The sequence below is a fragment of the Crotalus tigris genome, unplaced genomic scaffold (genome assembly GCF_016545835.1).
Source record: "Crotalus tigris isolate CLP2741 ecotype Arizona unplaced genomic scaffold, ASM1654583v1 scf7180000017666.27876245, whole genome shotgun sequence".
Lineage (NCBI taxonomy): Eukaryota > Metazoa > Chordata > Lepidosauria > Squamata > Viperidae > Crotalus > Crotalus tigris.
Genome location: NW_024096551.1, coordinates 3403733 through 3423457, shown reverse-complemented (window position 1 = coordinate 3423457; position 19725 = coordinate 3403733). Strand labels below are relative to the sequence as shown.

Here is a 19725-nt window from a genome sequence, read left to right as displayed (position 1 = left end):
TGCTGTGTGTCTTTCTGGTGCAAAGCTAGCTTGTCCTCTTCTGGCGCACCATAGGAAGCTTGCAAAAGTGTACCTAACAAAGCTAGTAAATAGGCAGCAAAACTACTATTCTGCGTTAACATTGTACTCTCCTAATTAATTAATAATGCCAAATAATAATAATAATCTTAATCCTATTCAAAATCAAGTAGAAGGGACAAAAGAAAAAATATTTATCTATAATACACAACAAGAAGGAAAAATAGATAATGGATAAAATAAAGATTTTTCAGCGTATCAGGTCTGATATTTAACATTCTCTGTTCCATAGTACAGATAAAATTATATTACTATAATAACTTGTATTCAAATAATGAAAATGCATGGTTGAGAAATATGAAGCGAAATGTCATTTTATTTTTGTAATTTTAATGTTTGGAGTTCTTCCATTTGAACAAAAGTTTTTTTTTTTAAATTAAATGTATTTAAAATATATGCACATCATATTGGGAACAAATATCAAGATAGAGTCATCCATATCCTCAAGGTTTATATTTTTTAATAATAAAATATAAGTTCCTGAAACATTGTTAAAAAACTGAAGTAATAGTGATTTTAATTACATCGTAGGAAAATAGCCATGTTAGTTTATTGCAGCCAAATTAAAGAGGAATCTGATACCACCTTTTTGGATTAACACAATTTATTAAAAGCCATAGACTGTTTTACGTTACAGCTTACTTCATCAGATTCATTAAATGGCTAAACTGATATAGGGTTTAAATTGGGAGGATGGGAGGAAAGGGAAAACAGGATAGTTATACAGATGCAGATTGCATAGTAAATTCCTTGTCAATTAACAATTGTAATATGTTAAAAACCATTGTGTTTGTTGAGAGTTACTATGATAGCTTGAAATCTTTTGATGTGTGTTAAGCAATCTCTTGCTCAATTGTGCTGGCAAAGTTTATTTATTCCATAGTAACTACTTTGAGATCTGTACTGAATGCCCTGGGAAGTTAAAATCCTCTGATATTACATGTCCTGGTCTTGAGTCCTGATAGCAAACATGTGTCAATTAATTTATTTTGTGCAAGGTCTAGCCTATTTGTCCTATATAGAATCAAAGGAGCATTTCCAGTAGAAAATGGGATATCTCAAATAATTTGAAAATGAATTGAATATGCTTTTAATTTAGTGAATGATATTTGGAAGGTTATGATGAAGCTATTGGTGTAAATGTGGAAGCAAGTGTGAAAGTTTATTGCTGAGGTTGCTTTATATCAAGACCACAAAAACAAAAATGGAGGAATATGCTATGTAATGCCAGCAGACCCATGCTTATGCTGTGGATTATTACCAGGTGCTAGTTAAGGACTTCAAATGCAAAATTTCCATGTTAGCATAATTATTCTGTTGCTTGTTGCTTGTGGGAATTTGCTCCAGGTTGCTTGATTATCTGCTTACAAGTATGAACCTGGCACACAGCCCTTGAGAAAGTGGAATGTCATTATCTAGTTTTGGTTGTAACTTCCTAATTGAGTGACCTAAATTGTGAGCTGTAGATGACAGACAATGGTGCTTTGTTGTTTGATGTTGGTGATTTGTCTTTTAATAGGTATTCCTTGGAATCAGTTTGGCTTAATTGATCTCATTGGGTGAATACATTAACCCACTGAATGTCTGCTGGGTTAATAAAAAAAACTACTCCAACTGTAATTAGTTGAGCAATTCTAGTATAGTTGTAGCATAGAATTTGTATATTGGAGGTGGTGACCCTTTGAGAGCTGTATGCAATGAAATTTCATTTTGATGTATGCCGATTGGTGTACATTCAAAGTGACAATAAAGTTATTATTATTATTATGGATCATCGCACAGTCAGCCAGATGTTCAGACTGGATTTGGCATTTTGTCTACCTATCGAGTCCTTACCCAGGACCTAAGATAGGCAGATGTGGATGTTTGATGGTGTTACAGGTATCGTCGCAGGATGGAAGCAGTTCCTAATAAGGCTGCCTTTTGCAATTGACTAATAGCGAATTTGTCCATGCCAATGGTGTTCAAGTGGTGCTCCAGTTGTTTTGGGATTGCACCCAAGGAGCCTATGACTATTGGTACTACCCTTGCTTGCTTTTGCCACAGTCTTTCTATTTCTATTTGTAGGTCTTTGTATTGTGTTATCTTCTCCAGTTCTTTCTCTTCTATTCTGCTGTCTCCAGGCACTGCCACGTCCACTATCCAGACTTTTTTGTCTTTCTTATCGACAATTGTTAAGTCTGGGGTGTTATGTTGCAGGTGCTTGTCTGTTTGAATTCTGAAGTCCCAGAGCAGTTTAATTTTATCATTTTCTATGACTTTCTCTATTTTATGATCCCACCAGTTTTGCTTACAGGCAAATGATATTTTTTGCAGATCTTCCAATGCACCATTGTTGCTACCTTGTCATGCCGCTGCTTGTAATCAGTTTGTGCAATCTTCTTGCAACAGCTTACCAAGTGTCCACTGTTTCTTCAGCTTCTTTGCATAGGCGGCACTTACTGTCTGTTGCTGTCTTCTCAATTTTGACTTTGTATGCGTTTGTCCTTAAGGCTTGGTATTATTATTATTATTATTATTATTATTATTATTATTATTATTATTATTATTATTATTATTATTATTGTTATTATTATTAAACAATAAATATGATGATGTGTGTTCTTGGTGTGAGCTAGAAGTATGTATATATGCCTGGCAGTCTGTAGTTCCTATATTTTATTTCTATTTTGAAGTTTTACTGTGTCATCAAGTGGATTTATTACATAAACAAGTAAAGGTTAAGGTTGATGAGGAGGCTGAAATTGTTGAAGTCTTGATGTAATTAAACCAGAAATTATTTTCAATGGGTTCAGATGATGAAAAGGTCATGAATGAATCTCAGGTAAAACAGGCAAAGGGTTATGTCTTTTAATAAAATTTGTTAGTTGTATAAGGTGCTACCACATTCCTTCTGATTGTGATGACTTTTATGTACAGTAGCTGAAACAGACTAAAATATTTTTTTAAGCATTTTAGATAACACTGAATGTAAAGTAAATTAAATGGTCATAAGCACTGAGTTTTTAGGATGTTGTTCAAATCTTTACTTTTTCACTGTTCATTTTCTTTAAGCATTTTATCTTTGTTTTTGTATTTCAGGTTTGCTATTGAAGAGGGTAAAGGAATTTATAATAATATTAAAAATTTTGTTAGATTTCAACTTAGCACGTAAGTTTGAAAGCAGTGTCAGATATTTCTTATTATAAATTTTGTTTACAAGAATATTTGCATAGATGTTTGCATGGCTAATTTTGAAATAAACTGAATTTGGTATTGCTTCTTGTGCATGCTTTTTGCTCTTCAGCCCTAACTGCAATATTTCCTAATCATGATTCTAACTAATAAATTCACTGTCATATCTGCAGCTGGCAGCTCAAATCTGTATATAAGTTATTCATATAAGATTTTGAACAAAATATTTGCACAGATAAAAATTTTGACAACCTATATTTGAACTACATGAAATAATCAAATATGAATTATGTCTTTTTATTAATAAATGTTGAATTGATAAAACAGATATGCAATAGATTTTTCAGCTTTTAATCATAGAATTGGATAGTTTTGTCTATCTGATAAGGTACGTATTTTCTCAACATTGCAGCAGCCAGACTCAATAGTAACAGGGCTTATAAGGCCCTCTGAAAGTACTTTCTGTGTAAGAATGGTCAGCCCTATTGCATGATAACTGCTTGATATGGAACTTAATAAACTCTGATGTTTTCATACTCAAAACTCTTTCACGTTCTATTGCATATGTAATGTTCTTAAAATGACAGAAAACGGTAGAACTACAGATATTTTGTTGGAGGTACTTATAACACCTTGAAAACTAACATTTATTATGCAATATATGTTCATGCATCTGACAAAAGAAAGATTTTGTTAACAGTAGATCTGTTAATTTGAAATTATAATAGATTTCAGCTTGTTTTTGCAGCTCTATAACAAAATTACTCTCTGAATATTAATTGATGCTTTTATGTAACTTGCAGTTTTCTACTTATTACAGATTGCTCCTGCTAGATGATTTATTAATTATAGGTATTAAATGAAACCTCAGAATTCAAAGAATGGAAAAACCCACTGCCATTATATCTGCCTTGAAACTTCCTATGATATTGGCTAATATCTATGATACCTCTCATTCATCCTTCTGCATTAGCTTTATTTGTTTCAATTCTGAAAGTTATAAGGCATATGTTCATATGAGAAAAAGCACAATTCTATTCACGCTTGATGAAAAGCCTTAAAGAAAACAGGGAGTGGATATATGTTGGGAAATAATTTAGTAAGCTGTTGTGAGTCAATTCCTTGTACTTGTTGCGCATGAATTTAAAAACAAATTAAATCCACTAATTGGGTTGCAAAGAAAACGAAATTTATTACTAACAAAGAAAAAAAAGCGGTTTGCAAAGCGCGGTGGATCCAAGTCAAGACTTCTTGCAGGAAGTTCTCACGCAACGAACCACACGCGAGCCACATTGAGCAGTCATTTTTATACATCCTAACGCGACACCCCATTTCCCTTCCCCTTTGGTCCCATTGGAAAGGCCTGCAGAGGTCAGAATCTACCAGAAGCACCTAACCAGAATACATTATCTCTGTCCTTATCTGCTCAGGTTACTTCAACATCCGACATACTACCATATATGGGCATGTTGTCATTCAGGCAGAAATTCATAGTTTATTCTAAACTGCACTCATCCTGTTTATTTTTAAAACATCCTTTTCCCTTGAACTGTTTCCTTAATATTGACCTTTCCTTAAATGCTATCAAAAAAGTTTCTGAGGAATTATCTTGTCCCAGGGAGAAGAAGCAAAAATAATGAAGGTCCCAAATACAGAAAGGAGAAAAGTGAATGAACTCAAGGGGAGGCTGTGATGCAATACAAGCCTGAATAGACTCACAAAATAAAATAAAGATTGATTCATGCTTCAAGATAATTGACATCCCATCATGTTTTTTCTTTGTTCTTTTCTTATTACTGTCTTCTTGCATTATTTATTATGAACCTGATTATACTGGATTCATAGGAGTTTTTTTTAATTAAAGAGCAGGATAAATATGCTATCAATATAGTAATTATTAAGATTAAAAATAAACCAAACATATTGCATTTTGACAGTATTGCATAAATTCCAACACAAAGAAACCAGGAACTTTATGGGCAACTTTTTTAAAAGTTGGCCATAATTTGTAAGGACTAGAAGAATCAAATAAGACATTACAGCGTCAAAGCATCCTTTTGAAATTTATATACCATTGTTTCCCAACTTTTGGAACTTCCAGATATGTGGACTTAATTCCCCGTCCATGCATTTACAATAGAGGGTGTCAAGGTTGGAAAACACTCTGTATTTTATAATGTATCAAAATGCTTTGGGAGAGATTTTCCAAGCATATCCAAGTTTGGAATTGCCATTCAGATTTAATACATATACAAATTAGTGCAGGTTTCAACACTATATTAACGTGTAAACTAAACATTCATGAACATTTTGTTATTGGAACCGTGATTTCTTATAAATATGGAAAAGTTCTGTTTATTTTAATTGTTACAAAATGCATATTTTTATCAAGTAGACAAAACCATCATTGGCTCTATTTCTGTAGCAGAGGATACTGCAAATTTTGAATTGCTATGTGATCTGAATGTGAAAGCTATAATTACTTTATGTTGCTCCAAATAACACCCCAACTTATGTGATCAGCTTTAAAGCAGTTGGATTTTTATTGTGTATTTACATTTATTTGCTATTCATTTATATTATAGTTTTCTGTTTTACATTCTCCCTCATCCTTCCTTTTTTTGGCTATGCTGACAGCTGTTTAAAATAACTTTTTTCAACAGGAGTATAGCTGCATTGACATTAATCTCATTGGCCACATTAATGAACTTTCCTAATCCTCTCAATGCTATGCAGATCTTATGGATCAACATTATCATGGATGGACCTCCAGCTCAAAGGTATTTTTTTTAATGTATCAGAGTTGCATAACTGAAGCTGAAGCATTTAAAAAAAATTCTTATATAATTAATTGGCAGTCTGTAGTTGAATTTGTTACAGTTCCCTCCATCCAAAAGGCAGCTATGTCAAATTTTTGGTTTATCTGTCAAGACAGCACTTAAAAATGGTTGCATTAAACATTTATTTCTGTATCATTTTCAAAGGATTGCTTTTTAATATCACTGGTAAATTGTTTTTAATACTGGCATGGTGAGATTGCATAAGTAATAATTTTGCAGGTAGTATAAGATAAAGTAAATTGGATTAAAGCCTGAATAGTCACATTTACATTCCATTGATTCCAGTACACTAATCTAGTCTGGATTCAGCCTATTTTGATTAGTTGGATTGACAAATATACATCTATACTTAAGTTTACACCAAATTCCATATTAATTGATTTATTTGATATTAATTAAGATAAACTTTTATAAAATTATTTGCTTTCTTAATTTTTAGTCTTGGTGTTGAGCCTGTAGATAAAGATGTTATCCGAAAGCCTCCACGAAATGTCAAGGACAGCATTTTGACCAAAAATCTGATTATTAAAATTCTAGTTTCATCTGTAATTATTGTATGTGGAACACTATTTGTCTTCTGGAGAGAGGTAGGAACCATCTATTTGTAATGCTAACATTTACTTGCAGTATTGTATATATGTCAGAAATTACAAACTAAAAATATATAGGCTATGACTGAGATCTAAAGAACCATATAATATGTTCTATGCAAGCAGGAAAGCTATACATTCTGGATTTTTGAATAACAGCCTTAAGTATCCAAGGCAAATGGGTTTTCTAAGGGAAGAAAGATTTTCAAAATAAGTATTGAAATAATATGGGGTCGCTTTGTACAAAAAATATAAAATTAATCTGTGAAAAAAGATTTGAATACCAGCAAGTGCATTTGATAGTTAAATTTTTCTGAGGTTCTTTTTTAACGAAAGACAGAATATTTTATGGCCTGAGAAAGACCAGCATGCAACTTTTTGAGATTTCATAAATTCATAGCTTATTTTTTTAAAATAATAGCATGATGTTGAAAGAAATAGCTATTATGTGGTATAATAGCACAAAACAAAACTCTGCCCTCTATGTAAATGTTTGAGTTTCAGTTTGAGAACAGGTAAAAGAAAATGGGGAAAAAAAGAAATAAGAAATAAATGGGGAATTAGTCAAACAAGCTCTGAATATTTTGTTGATTTATAAGACCAATTCTCAATTGTTAGCTATACTAACAGATGTAGATGCAGTGATGATGCTGGCAGTGCTAGAAGCCCTAAGAGTCTGAGGGCCCTGGCAAGACAGAGCAGCTATTTTGTCACACCCACACACTCATGATCAGATAACTTTGGATGGAGTAGCATTTTCTGGTGCACAATTTAGGGTGGAAGGGTGAAAATCAGAATATTGTTCTTGTAATGGAGCTGCAGAAAGTATTTGAAGTAAATGCATATCATCGTCATCACCATCATATCACTTTTATATTATTAATAGTATTATTATGCTCCCAAATCAGCCAAGTGGGAAGTCCCCAAAGTTAGATATACTTTATGATACTAACATTTCAAATCTTAAGGAAAAGTTATTTAAAATGTTTTCATAAACTATTAGTGAACTTTATAAATTAAATTTATAAATTAAGCTTTTTTTCTTTTTTTTGGCAGCTACGAGACAATGTTATAACACCCAGAGATACAACAATGACTTTCACTTGCTTTGTATTTTTTGATATGTTTAACGCATTGAGTTCTAGATCTCAGGTATGTGTTCATCTGATTTGAAAATTTATGCAATAAATATTTTTGGGAAACTTATGATACATAAATCATCAGTATGTTTAAGATCATAGCAAGCTCAAGTTTCTATGGAGTTTATAGAAAAATATTTTGTTATATTTAGTTTACTAAGAATTTTGGATTCTTATGGAATAAACAACTGGAAGAATTTATTTTCTTAACTTCCAGACTAAATCGGTGTTTGAGATTGGACTTTGCAGCAACAAGATGTTCTGTTATGCTGTCCTTGGATCTATAATGGGTCAGCTGCTGGTAGTCTACTTCCCTCCCCTTCAGAAAGTTTTTCAGACAGAAAGTCTAAGCATAACAGGTAAGGAGGCATAACTAAGTTTGATTTTCAGAATGAAATCTTTATATGTTTTGTGTGTTATATTAGTAAGGCATTCAAACATGAATAAAATTGTACATAAAGCATCATGTTTTGTATTAGAATCTTTTGGTTTTTTTTTCAATCTTTTCAATCATATTTTTCCCATTTCTCTCTTCCTAAATTTGTTCAAGTTATTTCTTCCTCTTCCTTCTTGCACATTCAGCACTACATAAATTAGAAGTGAGGGAATGACTTTTAGTGTTCTTCTTTCTTCGTGTCAGTTTTTTTTTTACAAGTTGTAGGCAGACAGCCCAGGTAAATAGTAAATTATGATTTATTTCAAACTAGGATCTGAAGGATAGGAGTAAATAAAGCATACATATTCACAAAAGGGAAACCTGAAGGTCATTATGTCCCTTCTGTTCTTTGGACTGTTCAGCAAGATCAGTTTGTGGTAATTAATTAAAATTAGCTTATTCTGAGAACAGCATTGATCTGTTTCTCTTACAAACCTCTTTTATTAGACTCAGGACCTAGAGATTTTTTGGGGGGAAACTGTTGTGGTGATCAATTGTCCAAAATAATTTAATGTACTTTAAAAATAGAGTTTTGAACTTTTCAGTAGTCTATAAAATCTTGTCAGATTAAGAAAATACTGTAACCCCTTCTAAGTTAAAATTAAAACCCAATCTTATATCAGTTCTTTTAATTATTTAAAAAGTAGGCAGACTAAAAGTTTTTCTTGTAACTGTGAATTGAAAAGCCATGTTTTCATTTATTTTTAGATTTGCAATTTCTTCTGGGCCTTACTTCTTCCGTGTGTATAATATCAGAGATCATAAAGAAGGTTGAAAAAAGCAGGGAGAAGACCCAGAAGCATGGTAGATCACCACCTTTGGGATCATTTCTTGACGTATGATGCACATTGCATTCTTTACGTAACTAGAAACTGCTGTTTATGTATGAGGGAGAAACAATATAAACGGCTTTTGACAAGCCCTTCTCCCTGAAGTATAATAAACTTTGGTAAAATTAAAGACTGTTTAATTCTAAACTTCCAGACAGGGAGTAATAAATTATGCAACTTTGGTAATATTTTTTTTCCTCAAAGATAATTTTTCTTTCCAAATTGATGGAACTTTGTAAGTATGAGAAAGACTACTTTAAAAAGAAACCTATGTCAAGAGTCTGGCACACCTTTTTTTCTTAAGAGATGTATGTCTATAGAAATATAAACTAGATGAAAGGTTTTAGCTTTTATTTAAAATAAGCTTTATGGTGAAGGTGATGGGATTTGATTATGGAAATATTTGAGGCATTCCATCTAGGTAATTGAATTACAAGAGTGCCATTTTTCAGCTCCTGTATTTATTTCCATTATTCTGCATTGTGTACCATGGGTTTTTCTTTTTGTATCCTGATCCTTTTTTGCACAGGATGTAATTGTCAGATCACTGTCTTTTCTTTCTTTTTGTGATTGAAAAGTCTATATTCCAATTTTCAAGTAAATGCTTTTCTTAAAATATGTGATTGAGTAATTTTATATATAACTGGATCACAAAATTGTTTGTTTTTCACTTCCATGGTAATCTAAATATTTTATTTAATCAAAGTTACCAGCTCATACCTTTTCAATTGTCCCCCTACTCTGCCCTGTTTCAAATTAAAGATTTGTAAGATCAGGCCAAAAATCCATCCATTTTCTATTCTCACAGCATTCAATCAAATATCTTGGGAGGCCTAAATGTAGCACTCAAGTACCGTAGCATACTCACATCAATGTTATCTCGTAGGGTTGTACTCAGAGATACAGTTCTTTTGATTATAGAGATGGATTTATTATATTTGACTTCACAGAGATACATTATTGGACTATGAACATAACCTTGAAGGGGGGGGAATGCAAGAGTGGTTACATAAATAGCAGCTTAGCTCCAAAAGAGAAAAGAGGGTAAACAAGCAACTTAAAATTACCTCACTTTGATTCTGTCTGTATAAAAAGGAGAGGAATTCTGTCCATGGCACAAGTTTGTTATTTTATCTTGTAAATAGAGTTCCACTAGTGCTTGTGGGTTTTTTTCCTGATTAATTTTGAATGGCTGATAGAAACCACTATTAGTGTACGCTTTTATTTCATTCAGCAAAATAATTTTAAACCATATAATCTTTCCTGTATGTCAGAAACTTTTGATACTCAGATTTCTTATCTTTCTTTAAAAGCCTTTAAAAAGCAGACTTCTATATTTTATTTATTCATTTTTTAATCTGTGAAACTTGGAAAACAATTATCACTTGGATTTCTGAAAAGAGCTTTACTGCTAGTAGGGTAATGTAACAGAGAGCTGAGAGCCTGTCAAAATAATTCTTCAGATCAACTTATACCTAATGTGATTATGGCAGAGTTGCTTTCAATCTCTTCCTCAATCTTGCCCACACTTCTGGATTAAGATTTCTCTTTTGCAATGGTTCTGTTTTTCACTATTTCCTCATTATTTTATCCCATTCTAGTCTTACAATTCAGTAAGATTTACAAGCTATGTAAAACAAAAAATCAAAATATCTAGGTATTATTACAACATAAATAAGGTGAATAATTTCGTTAAACGTATAAACATATACAACGAAACAATGAAAAATAGAGAGGCATCTTTGAAATATCTTTCAGAAACCTTTTCAAGGTAAGATTAGTTTTTTAAAATGTCTTCTGAAAAATTAACAATTATTAAAAACAATTCAGCAATTTTCCCTGTTCCTGATTTACTGAAGGAGTAAATCCATTGTAATAGCATTACTTCTCCAATTCTTTTGAGAAATACCTTCTCAAACCCAAAGACAGATAAATATTAACAACCAGTCTGGAATACTGGGCTTTCAGTTCTCAATTGCCAGTGTTGCAAACCTGTTAATACTACAGAAAGGTAGAGTGTCCATCATAGTGCTTTCTCGTGTAGCTTGCAATTTATTAATAATTTTCTTGTCCTTTTTCCTTTGGGATTTTGACTTCTGAAAGAAACCTGGTGGCGTTGAATCTTTAACTATCTGTACCATGCTGCAGTAAAGCTCATACATCTTTGGGGATGTACTGAGGAGGTTCTCTGGCATGGAACTGGAATTAAGCTGATGATACAATCTATGGATAAGGGTCCCATTATAAAGCCTGTCAAAGATGAAAAAAAATGGTTTTATAAAAGAAAACTTTGTGCTATATGTTAAAAATCACACCAACCAATCAAACAAAGAAAACCATTAAGAGTGCAGAATACTAAAACCCTTTATACAAATGCCTTTTCAGATTTGTCTTAGAAATAAACTCCCTTGCATTAAACTGGACTCATGGTGATACTATGGACATATCCTTGTAAAACTTTGTTCTTATTTAATAATAAGGAAGTGGTTTACTACTATCTTTTTTCTGGGATGTTTCACACACTCCAAATCTACCTTCCAGTTCTGGAATTTCCTATTGGTGTTCCATTCCAGAATTAGCCACATTTGCCGGTTTTAGCCTGCCAAGATCAACCTTTGTAGTTGTTGTCCCCCAACTGGGTTTTATACAAACATTTTAATTAAAAACATTTTCCTTGTTTTGGAAAATGCTATAGTGCATTCAGAAAGTAATCAGATCCCCTTCACTTTTGTCAATTTTATTATGCTGTGGCCTGATTCTACAGTTGTTAAAATTCATTTTTTTCCTCATTAATCTACACTCAGTACTCCATAATGACAAAGTGAAAAAAGAATTTTAGAAATGTCTGTAAATGTATTAAAAAGAAAAAACTGAAATATCACATTGTCATAAGTATTAAGTTTACAACAACACTTGAAATTTAGCTCAGGTGCCTCCCATTTCTCTTGATTATTGCTGATATGTTTCTGCATCTTGGTTGAAGTTGCCCTATGGTAAATTAAATTGATTGGACATAATTTGGAAAGGCACACAACTCTCTATACAAGGCCTCACAGCTAATAATGCATACTATAGCAGATGAAAAGTTCCAGAAGGACAACCATCACTGCAGCCCTCCATCTGGGCTTTATGGCAGAGGGGCTAGACAGAAGCCATTCCTCAGTGTAAAACACATGAAAGCCCACTTGGAGTTTGGAAAAAACGTACCTGAAGGACTCTCAAACTGAATAACATTATTTTTTCATATACACATCCTAATATTGTATTGAAATTAAAGGAGCATCCTTTGGAGTAAGCACATACAAATGTGATGCTTTGGAAATACCTACCGTGTAAGATCCGGCTCAGGGAGAGGACTACAAAGCAGCTGGTTGAGATATAATCCTGCTTGCAGGCAGCACTGCCATTGGCAGAAAGTGTGTGCAACATCTAATTCCAAAGCATCTTTTGGGGATTTTTTTTCTTTCCATTTCAAGAACTGGTCATGTACAATTTTATTGACCTCAGCATGTGGTCTTTCAGAATCTAGATATGGAAGAAAAAAAATTTCCTGGACATTGAATGATTTTATTTTCACATTGATAAGAATGGACACCAAAGTTTCTAAATTTTTAGAACATCAAAAGCACAACCCTTCCTTATTTACTACTTTAAATTTGGGTACTTCCCCTTATATGGGAATAGTGTTGCAAAAACAAAGGAAGTTTGGAAAAGTATTTTTTATTGCTGATGGGTTTTACTGAAAAATAGTGACTTGGCTAATCCTTATTTTTTTTCATGAACAGCTCATATAACACCATATGATTATCATCTTTAAAATCCTTTCTCAGTTTTTTTCCCAGGGAGACTGTGAAAAGAATCCATTTGCCCACATGTATTCTTAACTATACCCAAGCTGTACTTGCTTTAATTTAAACAACTGTATTTTACTTTCTCTCTTACAGTATTGATGACTTTATCTGTTATCTACTACTTTTTTTGTAATTAGGCAGGCAACATGCACACAGATATTAATGCACACATGGACTAAGAAACATGATGCAAAAACAAAAGAAATATACATGTAGTCATCAATTCAATTCCAGATCAGACTTTCATTGAGATATATTACCTCCTCTCCCTTCCTTTTAATATCACAAATTTACAACATCTATTGTGGTTGTATCAAAAATGTTTTTATTTTATTTTGAAAAAGCAACTGGACTGATTTTTGAGGAAAAATGTTTCACTACCTATCCTGGAAACTTCATAAGTTGTATTCCAGGATAGGAAGCGAAACATCTTGTTTTTCCTCAAAGATCAGTCTAGTTGCTTTTTCAAAAACAAACAAACAAACAAAAAACACTTGATACAACTATGACCTGAATCTTCATAGACATCTTTTATGGTTGTTACTACTACTAGATGGTCAATAAATACTGATCTCCACCACAGTGGTGGCATTCAGCCGGTTCGCACCACTTTGGCAGAACCGGTAGCTAATTTTTTGTTGCCCAGGCCCAGAATGGACTTCCAGAAGCGGCATCCACACAGAGAACCGGTTGTTCACATATTTGAATCCCACTACTGCTCCACTACCCATCACTGTTTTGGTCAATGAAGGCTATTACATAAAAACAAAGGACTAGATTACCAGCCTAAGTAGTACCCATATCATGTTTACACTTCTTTCCTAATGTTAAAGAAATAATTCTGGTTAATTTTGGCACTTCCGCCATTATGCTACAATCTCAACCCAATTCTTACTTTTATAAGCACCATGCTATATTCTAAAAAAACTAGCAGACAAATTTACTACTTGTAAATATACTGTTGTTCACATCCTACAAAGTGGAGGTATACTTTAGAACTAATAATTCTAATAAGATGCATGATACAAACATCAAATTCTTCAAACATCAGCTTTAAATATTAGGTATTAAAATTCTACAATGATTTCCATATTTTTATTTGGAGAGTAATTAGAAACATTTATTTTAACCAGCCAGCGTCCAGCCTGCAATTCCTCACCATACCACACTGTAACCAATGTCTCACATGATTAGCCCACAATATTGGATATCCTGAAATAGGACTGGCTAATCTGGATCAGAAAGAAAGCTCCTTCTTGCTCCTGGGTGTAAACTGAGCATGATTAAAAACAAGAACAGGAGCAGTAAAATAGAATATTAATTGGAAGAATAATTTATGATTTAACAAACACTAAGAAAGAGTTGGACAGTATATCTATAACACCGAATGTTTTGTCCATCTTATTATAAAGTATTTTAATATGAGGTTATGTACATAATAAAAAGCCTCTTGACATGTACTTTTATTTAAAATATATCACATACTTACAAAATTGAATCAAATGAACATAGCCTTTAGCTGGATAAATCCATGTGTCAACTAAGCCTGATCCTTTCTAAACCTACCTGGAATGTGCAACATCTTATCTAATTCCCCAAATGTTATTCCAAGTAGTAAAGCCTTGATGTGCTGTAGTGTCACTTTTGGTTCTGAAAACTTGGTCCAGTAACAGGTTACAGCCATAGGGAGCTGCAGCAAACAAGGAACTGGTTCAAGGATACTGGTTGACACTCCTAACGTCTCAAACAAAAATAGCAGACGCTCTGCGATGGGTGCCTACAAATAAATGGTAAAGAAAAATACTGTTTCCTAAGTAATTTTTAATTTTAAACCTATTTATAATTTTATTCAGTGGGCCCACAAGTTCACAGTGAGATTCTTTAGAAAAGTACTAATACTTGCATATGATTAGTTTTCCACTTGGCTTGTTTTGGGGAGTTGGGAGAATTATTAATTAATAAACATTCTGTCTTAGTAAGCTACTCTCAATCTCTTCCCCCGCCCCAAATATTGCTATCTTTTATGTCATACATATCCCATAAGGAATTCTGCTGCATTGTTCTGTTATCCTACAGTAATATTTTCAAAGTCATTGCTTCAATCTTCCCATTCCTTCCTTAAAAAAAATATAAACATACTTATTTCTCAGAATAATAAATGTCACAGAATAGATTCAATGGTATGTATGGAATGTTGGACTCTTTAAGTTTTGGTACAAAAAAAATTTGCAAAAATAACCTAGTGCAAAAATGCTTAAATGTTTTTATTGCAATTTTTCCTCTCTGTATCCCCCCAAAAAACAATTGTTTTGTATACCCTATCTGCTGAACCACAAATATTTGTTCTCTCCAATTCCACTCTGTACTTCTGGTTAAGTGTAATGAGATCTACAGATATGAATTTAATAAAGCTTTTGTCTTTGATGTCCCACAAGTTTTTATTCATTTTTTATTGCAAAATACTATCACAGATATCTCTTTATAAATTTTTTCCTAAGAATTCCTTTGGGATCAAGGATTTATAAGAAAACTATTTAGAGACATCAAGAAATCCTGGCATCTGCAATGTGGAAAAGATTCTGAAAAGTTGAGTAATTTATATGAAAAGCATAAATGTATATTTTGCTAGCTATAAATAGGAAAAAAGAATCAGAGTCCAGAAGGCACTGCTTGCTATCTCTCAGGGTATTAAGCATCAACATCATTAAATATCAGGATTGCTCATGCTTTTCAATGTATATCTTCAGTTATAGAGGTCAAATCTAACTTAAAAATGATTTCAAAAGTGATAATTATCAATCTGCACAGTATGTTTCATATTTTTTCTGTATAGGAAATGTTCAAGCACATCATTTTGAGTATTTACCTCATTTAATGTAGCCAAAGCATACCAACTGTCTGGAAATTTCTGTGCCAATTCTGCTACACGAACAGATGATTTCTTGAGTGAATTTTGGAGTCTATCAAATTCATAGAAGACAGGAGGAAATTCTGAAGTTGGCTCTTTGTTCAAAGAGGGACTAACTGAACTTGGTGAAATATTCAACAGTAACCAATAAATAACTTGTCTGATTGGCAGAGTTATGGAATGAGCACTACGTCTTTGCATATTCTCCACCTGAACAGGAAGGATGGTTCTTCTTAATATAAGAGCATCACTAATAAATGGTGCTAGATGTCCTTTAATTAAGCCTGTTGCAATCCACTGTGGTAATTTTAATTTCTTCATTTCCTCAGATTCATACATACCACTCTGGAAAAAATCTTTTAGATTGACATTAGATGGTTCATATTCTGCCATGAAAAAAGAGAGAAGTTGTCGTATGTCTTCTTTTTCATGCTTTTTAAAATACTCCAATACACTTTCCATTGCCTCAGAAAGATCAGAAAAACGAGATAGCCAGTTCAGCAGTCCCTGAATGCGGTCATGCTTTCTACTCCTCCGTCGGAATTTCCCTATAGGAAGGTGTATTTTACTAAAGAACACTTCCATAACTGGCAGATTTATATAATCATTGCCACTCATTACAGCAAAGAGAGGCAGGAGGGTTTTGTTCATATTGCTAAAATATCTACAAAATCTTTCTAATGAGAAACACCGTGTTGGGATGTAGCTGTCTTGTGAGTCTTTACATTTACAAAGGTTTTTCCACTGAAAATAATTTAAAGGACAATAGCCTGCTTGGAGGTCAAAAATGCAAAAATCACTATCTAAAGTTAGGACAGGGCAACTCAATTGATTGGCTAGAGATACAATATCCCTGTCTGCCTCTGAAAATGACTGTACAAAAGGCACTTGTAGTTCAGTTAGAATCTGCTTGAAGACCTCTCTGACAAGCAAAGGCAATACACTTCCACTCCCACCATGAGAAAGAGAATGAGCCACCTGGATCTTTTCCTGAGCTCGTTCCTTTAAGGTTGCAAATTTTTTATTAGATGCATCATTACCTCCATCCAGCACAACGTATGGCTGTATGTGGCACATAGCCAATGACTGAAAAAACTGACATATAATATCTGTAAAAGAATCATAATCCCCACCATGCCGGATATCCAGATTCGAGTTAAAGTAAAGGCCATGATACAAATTATTTCCATCAATTATTACATCTGTGTTTCTCAGCTGCAGATCAACAAAGAATTCATTATGTTCCCCTACATAACTCGTTAGGCCATGAATGCCCATTCTTATTAGCTGGAGTGCCCCTGTTAAAGAAAAAGAAAAAAAAATGAATCTTTCAAAGAAAAAGCACAATGTTTGGAATTAATTGGGCAATATTAATTGATTAATTAGCTGATACTGCAGTTAGAGTATTTGAATGCCATGAGAAAGCAATTGTATTAATGACTAAAATTCACATCCATGATGGGTGGACTAGTTGCTGTAAGGATAAAGCCAACTGAAATGTAGTCATTTGGGGGAAAAACCCTACTGACCTTCAAAAAATAATCAAATTGTAAAATTGGGCCCTTTCTGAAATAAGGTTCTATCACGCTTCTAATTACATCAAAATAGGCCCAAAAGGGTCAGAGTTCTTTCTCTCCCCATTACCACCGCAAAACTGTTTTGGCAACCATCCTTATGCAAAACTTCATGAGGCTTTTAGGAATCAAAGGGCTTCAGGCAAGAAATACTTTGAGATGCTTCCTCAAACATGCTTAGCAGTGACTGGGATTCCAGAGCCATGGGACTTTCCAAATTCCCTAGTCAGTTTGAGAAGACGAGCAGGATAAATGGCTCAAAAAAGTTTTTAAAAATCTGAATGTTTTATAATTAAAAATGCACTTGTTAATTGTTTTGCATGTTTGCTTACAAAGATTAAAGAAAAATTCCATTGACTGTATTTTATATTTTATCATTACAAATTTCTATGATACATTAAATTTGAGTACTGCAACAGTTGAATCAACTCACTAGAAATACACATGAATGACACCTTAGGCTAGTGAAAAATCCCATTTACCATTTTACACATGACTAAAATCCCATTCTCCTTTAATAGACATTTGGGTCTAACAGATACTCGTTCCCTTCATTAAATGTTAAACTGGGAGTTTACTGTGTGTATCAATCACCAGAAGGAAAAAAAAACATTTTGATTCTAAAGCTCCTCCTAAGAGCAATTTCCATGGTTTTTTATTCCCAAAGCAAAATCTTGTATCATCAGTTTTTAGAATTACTTGGGAAGCCAGTGTTGTCTACTGCCATATGCTATAAATAGTAGTTCCCACATCCTACTGTAATTACATCTGTAGCAAGGTTAAATAAATATAAAAGCTCTACATCCCTCCTCTACTTACCGTACATTTCATTTCATAAATTCCAGCAGAATCTGTCTGCTTAGCTGACAAGTAGTCATATATGTGTTTGGTGTTAAATTATAATGAAGAAGAAAGGCAATACTAACAGTCCTCAATTTAATAACTGTTAGATTATCTGCAACACTGCAGATTGTTTTTATTATTTAATTTTTATTTAAGGATATATCTATCCCTGTCCCCAGATGCCAAAGCTATCTTATATATGTATATATAAACATACTTGGAAAAAACAATCTACAGCAATCTCAAGAGAACACCATCCAAAAGGAGTTTTGCTGGACAGGTGGTTGAGGCAATTTTAATTGGAAGTGGGGAAGAATGCTGCTTTCACATTATGAGCCAATTTGGCCTAGTGGTTAAGGCACCAGATGAGAAAGCAAGAGATCATGACTTCAAGTCCCATCTTACTCATGAAAGCCAGCTGAGTGACCCTGGATTAGTCACTCTCTCTCAGCCCAATTCACTTCACAGAATTGTTGTGAGTAAAACAGGAGGGAAATGTGTTGGATATGTTTGCTGCCTTGAGTTACGTGTAAAAATAAATATAAATGAATAAAATTCAGGTGCTACATATATATCAATCACAAACTTCCTGCCTTTGTAATATAGGCAAATCTAATTGATTCCAACACCACGCCACCCTTTTTTCAAATGTAGTTTCAGAAAAAGAGCATTTTGTTTAAATCATGATCTAATTTCCAAATGAATGAAAACACCATCCCAAAGCAATTGCCAGCGCATCAAAAAAATATTGCAAATTACAGTAGTTCTTAAAATGAATGCAACCTGCTGATAGGTCAGTGTTCTGAGCTTTTGACTCTTCAAAGAACTGAAATGTATGTGTGTCTGTATGTCTGGATTACATGCAATGGAAATAGCCAATCAAATCCTGAATGAACGTTGTTAACTCTTAGCTTTCTGTCCTGTGGACCTCTTTAATTAACCAACTCTGAAGAAGCCCGTTTAACATTAGAAATTAAGCCTTTCTTCTTGGTGTTGTCCCTCTTTATAGGGATGCCATTTCTTTCTTGACCGCATCCTCTTGTATTTTTACAGTACAACTCCATAACGGAGTGAAGTTTTGCAGATTCAGTTTTCTTTGGCGTGAGCCTGGAATTCTATTGAATTTCCGGCTGCCTAGTAAATTTGAAAACAAAGGAAAACTTGCAATTCCATTCCAAGTAATATTGGAAGCGTCCCTCCTGAGCCATGTTTCTAATTAAGACTTTGACTCAAGACACATTTTGGCCGCCAGATTACGGAACATTTTAATTGTAAAGAGGCTGCGAGGCGAACGTCTGATTAGCACCGTGCTGGCTGGAGCCACCTCTAACCTCCTGGACAACGTACCTGCGCGCAGAACGTTCTTGAACTCTCGGCTGTTAGAAAGGAGGAAGCGGCTAAGCTCCCGACAAATACGGCGGACCACGCTACCTACGTCATCGCCAGCCTTTACATTACTGGA

The 19725-nt window shown here is 33.6% G+C and overlaps 2 protein-coding genes across 7 annotated transcripts in view; one reads left to right on the top strand and one right to left on the bottom strand.

Annotated features, from left to right (window-relative positions):
• ATP2C1 (ATPase secretory pathway Ca2+ transporting 1) overlaps positions 1-9705 on the top strand; it is a 58717-nt gene extending 49012 nt beyond the window's left edge. For all 5 annotated transcript variants that reach the window (XM_039336222.1, XM_039336223.1, XM_039336224.1 and 2 more), the window contains 6 exons: positions 3160-3228; positions 5916-6032; positions 6532-6679; positions 7739-7834; positions 8039-8180; positions 8966-9705. In XM_039336222.1, the coding sequence (XP_039192156.1) occupies positions 3160-3228; positions 5916-6032; positions 6532-6679; positions 7739-7834; positions 8039-8180; positions 8966-9099 (706 nt within the window). In that variant the 3' untranslated portion in view covers positions 9100-9705. The remainder of the gene's footprint in view (positions 1-3159; positions 3229-5915; positions 6033-6531; positions 6680-7738; positions 7835-8038; positions 8181-8965) is intronic.
• Positions 9706-9996: 291 nt separating this feature from the next.
• On the bottom strand, positions 9997-19705 carry ASTE1 (asteroid homolog 1). Of its 2 annotated transcripts, XM_039336227.1 has the most exons (5): positions 19611-19701; positions 15805-17144; positions 14505-14715; positions 12417-12612; positions 9997-11337 (listed from the first exon to the last, which is right to left on the bottom strand). In XM_039336227.1, the coding sequence occupies exons 2-5, from the start codon at positions 17122-17124 to the stop codon at positions 11052-11054; spliced, it is 2013 nt and encodes a 670-aa protein (XP_039192161.1). In that variant the 5' UTR covers positions 17125-17144; positions 19611-19701; the 3' UTR covers positions 9997-11051. The 2 variants fall into 2 exon arrangements, with proteins under 2 accessions (XP_039192161.1, XP_039192162.1); XM_039336228.1 differs by lacking the exon at positions 12417-12612 and having other exon boundaries at positions 11075-11337; positions 19611-19705.
• Between the last annotated feature and the right edge of the window lie 20 nt (positions 19706-19725).

Coding starts and splice junctions, on each gene's coding strand:
- ASTE1 (XM_039336227.1), bottom strand. CDS start 17,124: ATGGGCATTCATGGCCTAACGAGTTATGTAGGGGAACATAATGAATTC. Junction 14,716..15,804: donor CTTTGGCTACATTAAATGAG/GTAAATACTCAA, acceptor ATTTATTTGTAG/GCACCCATCGCAGAGCGTCT. Junction 11,338..12,416: donor CCTGAGCCGGATCTTACACG/GTAGGTATTTCC, acceptor CATCTTTGACAG/GCTTTATAATGGGACCCTTA.